At 41.5% G+C, this 15,705-nt stretch overlaps 1 protein-coding gene across 1 annotated transcript; it reads left to right on the top strand.

The window, feature by feature from the left end:
* Positions 1-1,051: 1,051 nt before the first annotated feature.
* aire (autoimmune regulator) lies at positions 1,052-11,515 on the top strand. Its single transcript, XM_082960676.1, has 12 exons — positions 1,052-1,291; positions 1,739-1,913; positions 2,615-2,743; positions 3,113-3,226; positions 6,835-6,974; positions 7,185-7,306; positions 7,458-7,527; positions 8,624-8,746; positions 9,319-9,440; positions 9,796-9,874; positions 10,063-10,149; positions 10,324-11,515. The coding sequence occupies exons 1-12, from the start codon at positions 1,145-1,147 to the stop codon at positions 10,405-10,407; spliced, it is 1,392 nt and encodes a 463-aa protein (XP_082816802.1). The 5' UTR covers positions 1,052-1,144; the 3' UTR covers positions 10,408-11,515.
* The last annotated feature ends 4,190 nt before the right edge of the window (positions 11,516-15,705 follow it).

The raw sequence follows: 15,705 nt of genomic DNA, 5'->3' as shown, positions 1-15,705 counted from the left end.
GCTACATAAAAAAAACAATAGAAAAGTAGAAAACACAAGATGCAATTTCTAAATATTGGTTGTTTTCCTCTGTATGTCACTCATTGACAGTCACTCAATAAACCTATGTCAGATAGCCAGCTATCTAAACTTGTAGTATTCATTACTGACCTGGCACTCAGGGCAGGTATTCAATTATAGTTTTGAGTTAATGTGAGCTAACGTGTAGCGGCTAATTGTATAGCTAACAGGCTAACTGTCTGTAGATCAACTGAGGTGAACGAAGCTACAGCATCCAAGTTGCTTGTTATCGCTGTTCTCCAAACAGCGTTTTAGAGTTTTTAAATTGCATAGAAGCGCCGTAAATGAAATACATCGTGGGGAATAGTCACTGTTTATGAATGGTTTATAACACATTTAGAAATGATTAAATAAACCATTAATTATGTAATTACATGTCAGGTGTTACCCATCTGATGACAGTATCAATATGACCACACATTCACGATTAATACTTGTGACCGAGATCATAGCAGACAAACAATGCTACATTTTGGGGGAAGTTGAAGTGGAAAGCACCTTCTAATAAATGAGTATCACAGTGACGTGTAGACTGCCACTCATCTGGGCTCTCAGTCCCCATGGGTTTGGGCTTTTCTAGTGAGACTAGAATCAGGTATTCCCCTGCAGGAGTTAGTGGTGGTCTTTAGTTACCCCCCCCCCCCCCCCCCCCCCGAGAGACAGGTGGACACAGGCAAGGCAGTTAGAGTACCAATGTACATGTGGACCCTGGAGAGGTGAGTGGCAGAGCAAACCTCCGTGGCTTATCTGAGGACTTTCTAAATAATCATTCAAATGTGTGTGTGTGTGTGTGTGTGTGTGCGTGTGCGTGTGCGTGTGCATGTGTGTGTTCATCTGGTTAAAAGGAAACCAGAAACACTTTTGAGCAACCATGGAGGACATACCAATCAAGTGACCCTCACCTGGACTAGCCACACCTCCAACACTGAGGTCACAAACCAAAGGTCACTTCAATCATTTCAGATTCTCCTGTTACACTTCGCCGGTGCGACTTAACAGCAACACACCACACATAAAAGCCAGACAACATTAGACCACTTGAATATACTGTATGAATGAACACCACGCATATTAACTGTGAGCCATGTCCAGAGTCGAGGCTTTTGAGGATCCTGACCCCCGTTCCCAGCTCAAGGAATTCCGCACGGACATCTCCATGGTGATTGATGATCCCTTCCCACTGCTCTATGGGTTGGTGGACCGCAGCATCATCAGCGACCAAATTCTGAAGGTGAGCTATGGGAAGTACGTAACAATAATGGTATATTTCATTTTGATGTGGAGAAATTTTGAGCATTTCATGATGTTAGCCTGGACAGAGGGCATGTACAATTATAATATTTTCTCTTCAATACATCGCCTTGTAGATTGTCTCTCGTAACAGCCTTAACTGATTTGGTTCTGGGTGCTAAGAAGACCTTGCAGATCATCTAAAACGTATTATTATCTATAAACCAAAAAAATCGGTGTATATTTCACTCTGTACCATTTTCTACAGTACATGGAACATTGAATGACAGTTGGTAGAGCATGGCGCTTGCAACATCAGGATAGTGGGTTCAATTCCCGGCACTAGCCCCAAGTAAGAATGTATGCCTGCATGACTGTAAGTCACCTTGGATAAAAGTGTCTGCTAAAATGTATTATTATCATAAACATTTGCTATGACCACTCATAGGATACCCTGGAGAGGGAGGGCAGAGAGGGGATCCACAAGGCCATGTATTCCCTGCTTTCCTGGCTCCTGGAGCAGAGTAGGACCACCATCCAGGCTTTCTGGACCAATCTGGCCAAGGACTACAACCAGCACAGCTACCCCAGACTTCAGGCCCTCCTGACCAGCATTCAACCAGGTTGGTAACCCCATCTTAAGCAGTTTCTCATCCTGTGGCACTAGAACCCCTGAGGGTACTTAGTTTATCCACAGGGGGTACTTGGGGTAGTGATCAATTGCATATGAGGGGGTACTTTGGGCAGAGAAAAACAGTTGATTGAAAGGCTGTGTCCCTGAAGTGAGGGAGTTGAGTTGAAGTGACATAGGAGCGTTGCTTTAAAACCTCTTAAGGATCCGACACTTTTTAAAGATTTTTGCCTAATCTTGATACCATTTCAAAGGAAACACTTTGAAGTTTGTGGAAATGTGAAATTAATGTAGGAGAATATAACACATTAGATCTGGTAAAAGATAATACAAAGAAAAAAAACATGTTTTTTGTTTGTTTTTTGTACCATCATTTTTGAAATACAAGAGAAAGGCCGTAATGTATTATTCCAGCCCAGGCGCAATTTAGATTTTGGCCACTAGATGGCAGCAGTGTATGTGCAAAGTGTTAGACTGATGAAATGCATATCTGTTCAAAATATTGTATCAAGACAAATGTGCCTAATTGGTTTATTAATACATTTTCAAGTTCAGAATTGTGCACTCTCCTCAATAGCATGGTATTCTTACACTGTAAAAGTTACTGTGAATTGGACAGTGCGGTTAGATTAACAAGAATGTAAGTTTATTATAATTATAATTTATTCTATGCATGGTGTTCCATTTTGTCAGGTAGGGAGATGGTGGGCTCCAAGCATGGGAAGAGATCCCCACGAGGGTCTCGAGAGTCCCACAGCAGGAAGAGGAGCCTGGGGGAGAGACACCCTCATCACCCTCACCACTCTCAGCACCACGGCAAAAGTAACAACAGTTTAGGTGTGATATAAGATATTGTACCTGATACCCATTTTAATGCACTCTGTAGCCATATGACAACTAGTTGTACTACAAAATACTCAAAACTCAAGTGTTTCTTAACCAAGCTCATTATACATGTTTTGGTGTCATTGTTCCAGGTGGCAAAGTGAAGTCAGTGAAGAAAAGTGAAGGTGCTGCAGTGGTCTCTCAGATACCTGCTGGAAAGGGTCATCAAATCTGTTTTATATTCCATTCTCTGTTTGTGATTCTGTTATGATTTGAGGAAGGCACAACATATTTGATATCAGCATACATTTATCAACATCATCACTATAAACTGACCATTATTACTGTGCTATTACAATTTAGCAGGTGTCCAGGCGGTGTCCACCTCGGTCCAGAGGGCAGTCACTCTGTCGTCCAGTGAGCTGCCGGTCAGCTGCGGGGCCAGAGAGGAGATCCTCATTAAACAGGTGTTTGGATCTGGTGAGTAACACTGGAATCACAACACTATCCTGATGACTGTAAACCTTGTATTGCAAGTTCAAATCAAATCAAATTGTATTTGTCACATACACGTGTTTAGCAGATGTTATTGCGGGTGTAGCAAAATGCTTGTGTGTCTAGCTCCAACAGTACAGTAATATCTAACAAGTAATATCTAACAATTTCACAACATATACCCAAATCACACAAATCTAAGTAAAGGAATGGAATTAAGAATATATAAATATATGGATGAGCAATGTCAGAGCGGCATAGGCTAAGATACAGTAGAATATAATAGAATACAGTATATACATATGAGATGAGTAATGCAAGATATGTAAACATTATTAAAGTGACTAGTATTCCATTTATTAAAGTGGCCAGTGATTTCAAGTCAATGTATATAGGCAGCAGCCTCTAATGTGCTAGTGAAGGCTATTTAACAGTCTGATGGCCTTGAGATAGAAGCTGTTTTTCATTCTCTCGGTCCCAGCTTTGATGCACCTGTACTGACCTCGCCTTCTGGATGATAGCAGGGTGAACAAGCAGCAGCTCGGGTGGTTGTTGTCCTTGATTATCTTTTTGGCCTTCCTGTGACATCTGGTGCTGTAGGTGTCCTGTAGGGCAGGTAGTTTACCCCCAGTATACCTGTTCCAGGCGGTGATACAGCCTGACAGGATGCTCTCAATTGTGCATCTGTAAAAGTTTGTGAGGGTTTTAGGTGCCAAGACAAATTTCTTCAGTCTTCTGAGGTTGAGGAGGCGCTGTTGTGCCTTCTTCAGCACACTGTCTGTGTGGGTGGACCATTTCAGTTTGTCAGTGATGTGTACACCGATGAACTTGAAGCTTTCCACATTCTCCACTGCGGTCCCATCGATGTGGATAGGGGGGTGATCCCTCTGCTGTTTCCTGAAGTCCACGATCATCTCCTTTGTTTTGTTGACGTTGAGTGAGAGGTTATTTTCCTGGCACCACACTCCCAGAGCCTCCCTGTAGGCTGTATCGTCATTGTTGATAATCAAGCCTACTACTGTTGTGTCATCTGCAACTTGATGATTGAGTTGGAAGTGTGCGTGGCCACGTAGTCATGGGTGTACAGGGAGTACAGGAGGGGGCTGAGCACGCACCCTTGTGGGGCCCCAGTGTTGAGGATCAGTGAAGTGGATGTGTTGTTTCCTACCTTCACGACCTGGGGGCGGCCCGTCTAGAAGTCCAGGACTCAGTTGCAGAGGCGGGGTTTCAGACCCAGGGCCTCAAGCTTATTGATGAGCTTGGAGGGTACTATGGTGTTGAATGCTGAGCTATAGTCAATGAACAGCATTCTTATATAGGTATTCATCTTGTCCAGATAGGCTAGTGCAGTGCGATGGCGATTGCATTGTCTGTGGATCTATTGGGGCGGTAAGCAAATTGAAGTGGGTCTAGGGTGACAGGTAAAGTGGAGGTGATATGATCCTTGACTAGTCTCTCAAAGCACTTCATTACGACAGAAGTGAGTGCTACAGGGCGATAGTCATTAAGTTCAGTTACCTTTGCTTTTTTGAGTACAGGAACAATGGTGGCCATCTTGAAGCATGTGGGGACAGCAGGCTGGAATAGGGAGAGATTGAATATGTCTGTAAATATACCAGCCAGCTGGTCTGCGCATGCTCTGGGAATGCGGCTATGGATGCCGTCTGGGCCGGCAGTCTTGCGAGGGTTGACACGCTTAAATGTCTTACTCACGTCGGCCACGGAGAAGGAGAGCCCACAGTCCTTGGTAGCGTCGGTGGGACTGTGTTATCCTCAAAGCAGGCGAAGAAGGTGTTTAGCTTGTCCGGAAGCAAGATGCAGGTGTCAGCAATGTGGCTGGTTTTCCTTTTGTAGTCTGTAGACCCTGCCACATATTGCTCGTGTCTGAGCTGTTGAATTGCGACTCCACTTTGTCTCTATACTGATATTTTGCCTGTTTGATTGCCTTGCGGAGGGAATAACTGCACTGTTTGTATTCTGCTATATTCCCAGTCACATTGCCATGGTTAAATGCGGTGGTTCACCCTTTCAGTTTTGCACGAATGCTGCCATCTATCCACGGTTTCTGATTAGGTTAGGTTTTAATAGTCACAGTGGGTACAACATCTCCTATACACTTCCTGATAAACTCTGGTGCCATATCAGTATATTCATCAATGTTATTCTCTGAGGCTACCCGGAACAAATCCCAGTCCGCGTAATCAAACAATCTTGAAGTGTGGACTCCAATTGGTCAGACCAGCGTTGAATAGTCCTTAGCACGGGTACTTCCTGTTTGAGTTTCTGCCTATAGGATGGGAGGAGCAAAATAGAATCGTGGTCAGATTTGCCGAAAGGTGGGCGGGGGAGGGCCTCGTAGGCATCCCAGAAGTTGGAGTAGCAGTGGTCGAATGTTTTAGCAGCGCGAGTACTACAGTCAATGTGTTGACAAAACTTTGGCAGCCTTTTTCTCAAATTTGCTTTGTTAAAATCCCCAGCTACAATAAATGCGGCCTCAGAATATGTGGTTTCCAGTTTGTATGAAGTCCAGTGAAGTTCTTTGAGGGCCATCGTGTCTTCGGCTTGAGGGGGGATATACACGGCTGTGACTATATAACTGAAGAGAATTCTCTTGGTTAATAATACGGTCGGCATTTGATTATGAGGTGTTCTAGGTTGGGTAAACAAAATAACTTCAGTTCCTGTATGTTATCACAATCACACAATGAGTCGTTAATCATGAAACAACACCGCCTTTTTTCTTCATGGAGAGATATTTATTCCTGTCTGTGCGATGAACTGAGAACTCAACTGGCTGGACGGACTCAAACAGTATATCCCGAGTAAGCCATGTTTCCATGAAACAGAGTATGTTACAATCTCTGTTGTCTCTCTGGAAAGAAATCCTCGCCCTGAGCTCGTTAACGTTATTATCCAGAGACTGAACGTTAGCGAGTAATATACTCGGAAGCAGTGTGTGGTGTGCACGCCTCCTAAGTCGGACAAGAAGTCCGCTCTCAGTACCTCTCCTCCACCGGCGGTGTTTTGGGTCGGCCTCTGGAATCAGTTCAATTGCCCTGGGGGGTACGAACAAAGGATCCGACTCGGGAAAGTCATATTCCTGGTTGTAATGCTGGTAGTGCTGGTGAGTTACCACCGCTCTGATATCCAATAGTTCTGTAATAACACAAACAATTTTCTGGGCTAATAATGTAAAATATAATACATACAAAAATTAAAGACTGCAAAGTTTCCTAAGAGCTAGAACCACTGCAGCCCTCACTGTCGGCACCGACAGAGAGTTTATAGGAGTGCACAGTAAATATGCATTGCAGTTGCGCTGTAAATATGTGGCTTATTGCACTTCCATATGAATTTTATTGTGTATTATTCTGTGTTTTTATGTTTTATGTACTTTGTATTTTTAAGCACATAACCAATTTCCCCCTGGTGGGATACTAAAGTTGATTTTAATCTAATCTAGATAGCCGTCAGCCAATGAACCTCCACAGACACCATAAGACACCATCTCAACATATCAGGTTTTATTGTAGGCATTTAAATATTAAGAACAAAAGGGGAGAGTAGGACTACATTTTGTTGTCTTTTTACAGGAAGTGCCAAAAAGTGCATTAAAGTGGGTGGTGAGTATTACACCTCTGGGCCATTGGATGAGCTGACTGGAGGACACAAGACAAAGTCTGCAAATACTAAATACCACCACAAGGAGGAGTCCATTACCAGGGTTAGAGACGTAAGTGACTGTTCAAGCAATACAGTTGTATTCATATATGATTTTCTCAGGTAAATAACCAATCATTTTGAGAGGGAGTGTGTTTCTGTATTTGCCTCATGTAGTTGACAAAGAAAATGCACATTCATAAACATTTACATTTTCACATTGATTTGAAAATAGATTGTATATGAAAGATGAGTGTCTAACAGTGTGTGTGTGTCTATCCAGGCCCAGCGTAATGATGATGAGTGTGCAGTGTGTAAAGATGGAGGTGAGCTCATCTGTTGTGATGGCTGTCCCAGGGCTTACCACCTGACCTGCCTAGACCCTCCCCTCACCACAATACCAAGGTATACTTTATGTGGACAGAATCCTTACTTGACTTCTGTGCATATAACTTTGTTTTATTTGTGTATTGTTTTTTTTTTACATTAGTCCAACAAAAGTCAAAATCTTTCATAAGATCCAAGGTTTGAGACTCATCTTTGTTCCTTTCTCTAGTGGCACTTGGCGCTGTCGATCATGTCATAGCAATAAGGTGAGAAGAGATAGAATCTACCCAGTACTACCTGTTCAGGTCAGTGTCAAAAGTTGGTATTTTCTTCAATACCATATTATTTTACTTCCATTACTATTTCTACTACTTCCACCCTAAAGGTATGGCATTGAGGTATAATGGTTCTACCTCAGTATGATATTGAGGTATATGTTTTTTAACTCAGTATGATATTGTGGTATAACGGTCTACCTCAGTATGATATTGAGGTATATGTTTTTTAACTCAGTATGATATTGTGGTATAACGGTCTACCTCAGTATGATATTGAGGTATAATGGTTCTAACTCAGTATTACGGTTCTACCTCATTATGATAATGAGGTATAATGGTTCTACCCTGGGGTTGGAACCGGTTCAGGGAACAGAACAGAAAACTGGAAAAGAAGAGAACATTTCAACAAACGGACACAGAATCGGGAACGAAAGTGATCTATAGTGTTCCGGAACATAACCATTATTTTAAAAGCATGAGCCAACTCTTGGACGTTCAAAGTTATGTAATTAAGTATAATTATGTAATTTAGTGAAGTAATGATAGGCCTGCTAATATCCTTAACGCATTATAATGCACGTCGTATCATGATGCCTAGCGCTTCAAGCCAAGACTCCTTAATGTCCACCGCTCTCTCTCACTCCCACCTGCACAAGGAGTGGAATGTTACAGAGACCAGTACCCAGACTAGTAAACAACTAGCTTGCCCAGTCCATAGCAAGCTGCTCTATCCGCACTGATTTGTGGAGTTATTTGTCGAGCTAAATGTAAAAAACTATGTCTATTTCACAGGTTAAGGAAGGAACTTAAAGGAACTCTATAAACAGCTACTTTTTGGGGTTTGAAACGGTTAAGAACTTTATTATGCTGGTGGGAACAGTGGAACGGAACAGAATCTTTGGGGGTTCTATTCAGAATGAAATGATTGGAAAATATATTTAGGTTCCAACCCCTGTTTCTACGCCAATATGACATTGAGGCAGAATGGTTCCAACTCAGTATGACGTTGATGTAAAAGAGTTATACCACATTATGATATTGAGGTATAACGGTTCTACCTCAGTATGATACCGAGGTATGACAGTTCTCGTCTTCTCTCCCATAGCCCTTGGCTCAGAGCCAGTTGACAGAGACCAGCTCCAGTAACTCCACCATAGACTTCTCCTTCTTCTCTTCCTTATCCTCCACCTCTCTCTCCAGCGTCACCACAACCAAGAGCGGCCAGGTCTGTGCATATCAGGTGATTCTTTCTTTTTTGTTGTCTTTAGTCTCTTCCAATTTTCTATTCTCTTTTCTCTGTTTTTTTCTTCAAACCTTTAGTGTTATCGTTAGTCATTTCAAAATCTCTTTCAGGTTATTTTGTGCAGTGTGCAAGGTAGCAATGTATAATAACACCTTGTAATAAAGCTTTTATAATGATTAGTACATTGTTTATTAATCATTTATTAAGTCGTTACTTTATGTTTGTGTTTCGAGTGACCAGTGTCATTTCTCACAAAAAGATGGACACGCCATTTATTTAATAGGTAACCCATATTAGAAAAGCAACGGTACACATTTGAGGTTGTGCAAAACTACTTTTTTAACACGGCTGTGCTAAAAACAAGTAGTTTAGTGCGCATTCTCGTGTACAATTGCATTAGTGAATAACTAGCTTACTAACATTACCTAATGTGGGAGTAATGATTTATAGATGATGAATAAACAATTTACTAATCCATTATACATGCTTTATAACAAGGTGTTATAAGTGCTACAGTATGCTAACAGTGTGTGTGTGTGTGTGTGCGTGCATGCATTTGCGTGTACCAGTGTGCAGGTGGCGAGGTGGTGGAAGTCAGGGAGACGTGTGGGGTTTGCCTCCTTAGTGGAGGAGACCTGACCCTCTGTCTCCAGTGCCTACAGAAGTACCACACCTACTGCCACTTCCCAAAGTAAGACCACCTCTAAATCCATCTCGTCCCCCCTCTGAGTATTATTCTTTTAACCTATCAAGTCATATCTTCTGTTTCTGATAGTGTATTCACCAATTCATTCAATATTATAAGCTGCACATCTGTTTTCTAAAAGCAACAGCGTTCTTTACTGTACATTAACTGAAAGGCTGGGGTCACGTGATCATTTGTGTGACGCTAATGGCTAGTAATGGCTAGTAATGGCTACTAATGGCTAGTAATGGCTACTAATGGCTAGTAATGGCTAGTAATGGCTAGTAATGGCTAGTAATGGCTAGTAATGGAACGTTCAACAGTATATCAGTCAGCATTCCTCTGTCTTTGTCTTTGACAGTGGGAGGTCCATCTGCTCCTCCTGCAGTAGGCCCTGGGGCAGCTCAACAGACAGAGAGGCGGAATCCAAGGGCTTACAGGTACAGTGTGTGTGTGTGTGTGTGTGTGTGTGTGTGTGTGTGTGGTGTGTGTGTGTGTGTGTGTGTGTGTGTGTGTGTGTGTGTGTGTGTGTGTGTGTGTGTGTGTGTGTGTGTGGGTGTGTGTCTGTCTGTGTGTGTGTGTGGTCATTATACAGTCTTATTTTCTCTCTCAACCACTGTACTCCCAGGTTGGTTTGACTCCACATACTCAGGAGCACTCCTCTCTCTCAGAGCCCATCCTGCACAAGGATGAACTAGACTCCATCATGGGAGAGGTGAATCAGACTTTCATGTGAATCAAGATAAGTGATATAAGATGTGAATAACATGTCATTACATCCCTAAGCTATTTCATATAGAGAAAGTTACTATCTCTCGGTGATAGACAATAGACATGTTCGTGGCAGGGAACTCTTATTTAATGATGTTCTGTATTTGTCCTCGTTCAGCAGGGCTCCATAGATGGGATCCTGCAGTGGGCTTTCCATAACATCTCCAGGCCTCTCTCGGACACTCAGGGCTACTTCCAATGACATACACACACACACACACACATAACAAGCTCAAAAACACATGTTATGATCTCACACAAGCGCAATCCCTCTTTCTTTTTATCTCTCTATCTCTCTGTATCTCTCTCATCCTTAAAAGAAGTTTCCACAGTTCAATATAACAGATGATTTCACTTCTATAGCTCCAGACACTGAGAACGCCTCAGTTCTAGAATTTCTTGAAGACCGTCACTTAGCTCAGGAATGTTGTTTTTGTACATTTTCAGGAGTTTAGCATAACTCCACGATGGATGCAGTGCAATGGGCGTTTATTCTCGATGGCACTTTAAAGAAACACTCTATATTTTGAGACTCCTAGCGGGGGCTCACTTCTCATAGGCTAGAAGTCATGTAGTAAATCCGGGACACTCAAATGAGCATGATATGTTAAGTTTGGTTACATAAGACAGAAGGTTACTTAAGGTTAAAATGAAAGTAGGGTGGTTGGTCGGGGTGGATGGATATAAGCAAATGTCTAGCAAACCAAAAGTTGCGTGTTAGAATCTCACCACGGACAACTTTAACATTTTAGCAACTGCAACTACTCACTACTCTAACCCTAACCTTTACCCCTAACCCCTAGCTTAGCTAACGTTATCCACCTAGCTAACTTTAGCCACAAGAAATTGGAATTCATAACATATCATACATTTAGCAAATTCTTAACATATTGTACAAATTGAAATTCCTGTAACGTATCATAGAAATTGTAATTCTTAACATATCATACGAAATGGATGATGGACATCCATAAATGAATACATACCATACAGTTTAATGGGGTGTTTCCATTAAACTGACTTGTTGTGGATAAAAGGCTGTGGGTGATGACGTAGTGCACATAGAAATAACTTTCAATTCCCATGTATTGCATTTTACCCTCTACTGATGGTTTTGTCTGTAAAAATGTTGTGCCCACTCTGGTCATGGCACGTGCAGCTCCAGCCAATAAAGGTTAGATTAAAACCTGGTTAGTGAGTCACTCAATCTATGAAAGGCCCAACATCATGTACAATCTGTCATGCTTCATTGAAACAAAACATTTGTGATAACTCTCAATAAACAGTATCACCACCACTGTTTAAAAAAATAACTCAATGTCTTTCTTGGAGCCCCATCAGAAGAGTGACTCTGAAGGAGAGAGAGAGAGGGGGGTGGGGGGTGGGGGAACTTGTCAAGGCACAGAGCAGGGGGACGTTGCCATTCTTCTTATTTCCAAAACAAACATGAGATGTGAACATTGTGAACCAGATGGGTTTAATGTATCTGGTATTTGCACAAGTTGAGGCCTGGATGTACCCTGGCTCTGTTAAGTTCTGCAACCCTCTATGCCATGTGTTTCCACTGTTTTTTAATAGTAATTTCCTAATCTTAGAATATATTAAAATATTAGCCATTTCTGAGACTCACTTAAACAGTACCTTTGATGATACAGCAGTAGGAATACAAGGACATAACATCTATAGAAAATACAGGAATGTCTATGGGGGAGGTGTTGCTATATATAGTACCAGTCAAAAGTTTGGACACACGTACTCATTCAATGGTTTTTCTTTATTTTTACTATTTTCTACATTGTAGAATAATAGGGAAGATATCAAAACTATGAAATAACACATGAAATCATTTAGTAACCCCAAAAATTGTTAAACAAATCAAAATATATTTTATGTTTTAGATTCTTCAAAGTAGCCACCCTTTGGTGGGGCTATCATTTGTTTTTCAACTGAACAATGACCCAACACGCCTCCAGGCTGTGTAAGGGCTATTTGTCCATGAAGGAGAGTGATAGAGTGCTGCATCAGATGATCTGGCCTCCACAATCACCCAACCTCAACCAAATTGAGATGGCTTGGGATGAGTTGGACAGCAGAGTGAAGGAAAAGCAGCCAACAAGTGCTCAGCATATGTGGGAACTCCAACACTGTTGGAAAAGCATTCCAGGTGAAGCTGGTTGAGAGAATGCCAAGAGTGTGCAAAGTTGTCATCAAGGCAAAGGGTGGCTACTTTGAAGAATCTCAAATATAATATATATTTTGATTTGTTTAACACTTTATTGGTTACTACATGATTCCATATGTGTTATTTCCTAGTTTTGATGTCTTCACTATTATTCTACTACGTAGAAAATAGTAAAAATAAAGAAAAACCCTTGAATGACTAGGTGTGTCCACACTTTTGACTGGTACTGTGTATATTCAGAGCCGTATTCCTGTAAAGCTCAGAGAGGATCTCATGACAAATTAAGTAGAAGTGCTGTGGTTGCAGGTTCACCTGCCTCATCTGAAGCCTCTTCTTTTAGCGTGCTGCTATAGACCACCAAGTGCAAACTGTCAGTATCTGGAGAATATATATGTGATATTAGATAAGGTCTCTGATGCTAACAGATACATTTATTTTAGTCCAATTGAGAACAAGTTCTCATTTACAACTGCGACCTGGCCAAGATAAAGCAATGCGACAAAAACAACAACACAGAGTTACACACAAACAAACGCACAGTCAATAACACACAAAAAAATGAAAAATTGAAAAATCTATGTACAGTGTGTGCAAATGCAGAAGAGTAGGAAGGTAGGCAATAAATAGGCCGAGGAGGCGAAAATAATTCAAATGTAGTATTAATACTGGAGTGATAAATGTGCAGATGATGATGTGCAAGTAGAGATACTGATGTGCAAAAGAGCAAGAGGGTAAGTAATAATATGGATGAGGTAGTTGGGTGTGCTATTTACAGTTGGCTGTGTACAGGTGCAGTGATCGGTAAGCTGCTCAGACAGCTGATGCTTAAATTTAGAGAGGGATATATAAGACTCCAGCTTCAGAGATTTTTGCAATTCGTTCCAGTCATTGGCAGCAGACAACTAGAAGGAAAGGCGGCCAAAGAAGTGTTGGCTTTGGGAATGACCAGTGCAATGTACCTGCTGGAGCGCGTGCTACGGGTGGGTGTTGCTATGGTGACCAGTGAGCTGAGATAAGGCGGGGCTTTACCTAGCAAAGACTTATAGATGACCTGGAGCCAGTGGGTTTGGCGACGGATATGTAGTGAGGGCCAGCCAACGAGAGCATACAGGTCGCAATGGTGGGTAGCATATGGGGCTTTGGTGATAAAACGGATGGCACTGTGATAGAATACATCCAATTTGCTGAGTAGAGTGTTGGGGCTATTTTGTAAATGACATCACCAAAGTCAAGGATCGGTAGGATAGTCAGTTTTACGAGGGTATGTTTGGCGGCATGAGTGAAGGAGGCTTTGTTGCGAAATAGGAAGCCGATTCTAGATTTAATTTTGGATTGGAGATGGATAATGTGAGTCTGGAAGGAGAGTTTACAGTCTAACTAGACACCTAGGTACTTGTAGTTGTCCACATATTCTAGGTCAGAACCGTCCAGAGTAGTGATGCTTGTTGGGCGGGAGGGTGTGGGCAGCAATTGGTTGAAGAGCATGCACTTAGTTTTACTAGCATTTAAAAGCAGTTGGAGGCCACGGAAGGAGTGTTGTATGGCGTTAAAGCTCGTTTTGAGGTTTGTTAGCACAGAGCCCGAAGAAAGGCCAGATGTATACAGAATGGTGTCGTATGCGTAGAGGTGCATCAGAGAATCGCCAGCAGCTAGAGCGACCACATTGATATATACAGAGAAAAGAGTCGGCCCGAGAATTGAACCCTGTGGTACCCCCATAGAGACTGCCAGAGGTCCGGACCGCAGGCTCTCCGATTTGACACACTGAACTCTATCTGAGAAGAACTGAACATTGACTGGTTATCGTCTAGTTGTCCTCTCAAGAGGGAGCTTCTTACTGTGACTAATTCCTGTAACATGACCCAGGTTATCACTCAACCAACTAGAGTGTATACCAATAGTGTTGGCTCTGTGACACCCACTTGTATTGATCATATCTTCACCAATGCTGCAGAGCTTTGCTCTAAAGCAATATCAGTTCCCATTGGCTGTAGTGACCATAACACTGTGGCAATAACAAGGAAAGCCAAATACCAAAGGCAGGGCCTAAAGTTATTCATAAGACATCATACATAATGTTTTCTCAGGACTCTTTTGTTGAAGATGAAAAAAACGCATGTTGGTTTGATGTGTATAAGGAGGATAATCCAGATACAGTTTTTGCAAAATTATTATTGCCAATTGTTACAAACATGCACCTGGATCTATGATTCATTGAAAAATGGTATGGTGCAAAAAAGGTGGCAAACAAGTCAGGCTGCTAAGGTGATTGGTTTACATACTGGCAATTGAGACATTTTGTGACTAAACTTAACAAAAAAAATAAGAAATTAAATTACCAAAACAAGATACATAAATAACTATGGGAAAAGACATTGGAGCAACAAATGACATTATAGACAGAAAACCCATTTTTTAACCTTTATTTAAGTAGGCAAATTAGTTAAGAAAAAAAATCTTATTTTCAGTGATGGCCTTGGAACCGTGGGTGAACTGCCTTCTTCAGGGGCAGAATAACAGATTTTTACCTTGTCAGCTCATGGATTCAATACGCGAATTCTTGATTCCTAGTCCAACGCTCTAACCACTAGGCTACCCTGCCGCCCAATTAATCTCCATCATTCATTGAAGTTGATGGGTGATTTATAACAAAACCTTTTGATATAACCAATAATTTCAATGACTATTTCATAGGTTCAGTGGGCAAACTGAGAAGTGAAATGACAACATTGAACAGTGAACCATCATATTTGTGTTTTTAAGATCTAATAATGAAAGACAAGGATTGCCTTTTCGAATTTGGTCAAGTTTATCTGGAAGAGGTGGAAAAACGGTTGTTATGCATCAATAATGTTCCCATTCTCAAACTATTGAGAATGGTAGCAGACTGTATTGCCACCCCTATTTGCCATGTCTTTAACCAAAGCCTAAAGGAGTGTGTGTTTGTCCACAGGCGTGGGAGGAAACGAAAGTAATTCCACTACCTAAAAATCGTAAAGCACTTCTTGCTGGCTCTAACAGCCCCCCAATCAGTTTGCTGTTGGTTCTTAGTAAACTGATGTAGAGAATGTTTGAACAAATACAATGCTATTTTTATAGGACAAGTTAACTACTGACTTTCAGCATGTATGTAGGAAAGGGTACTCAACTTGTACTGCACTGACTCAGATGACTGATGATTGGCTAAAATAAATGGATAATAAGGTTATAGTTGGAGCTGTATTATTAGATTTCAGTGCAGCCTTTCAAGTTATTGATCATAATTTGTTATTAAAAAACTCACTTGTTTTGGCTTTATATCACTTGCCATCACATAGC

The sequence above is a fragment of the Salmo salar genome, chromosome 14 (assembly GCF_965601325.2).
Source record: "Salmo salar chromosome 14, fSalSal1, whole genome shotgun sequence".
Taxonomy (NCBI): domain Eukaryota; kingdom Metazoa; phylum Chordata; class Actinopteri; order Salmoniformes; family Salmonidae; genus Salmo; species Salmo salar.
Note: the sequence above shows the minus strand (reverse complement) of the source record. Positions and strands in the feature narration are given on the sequence as shown.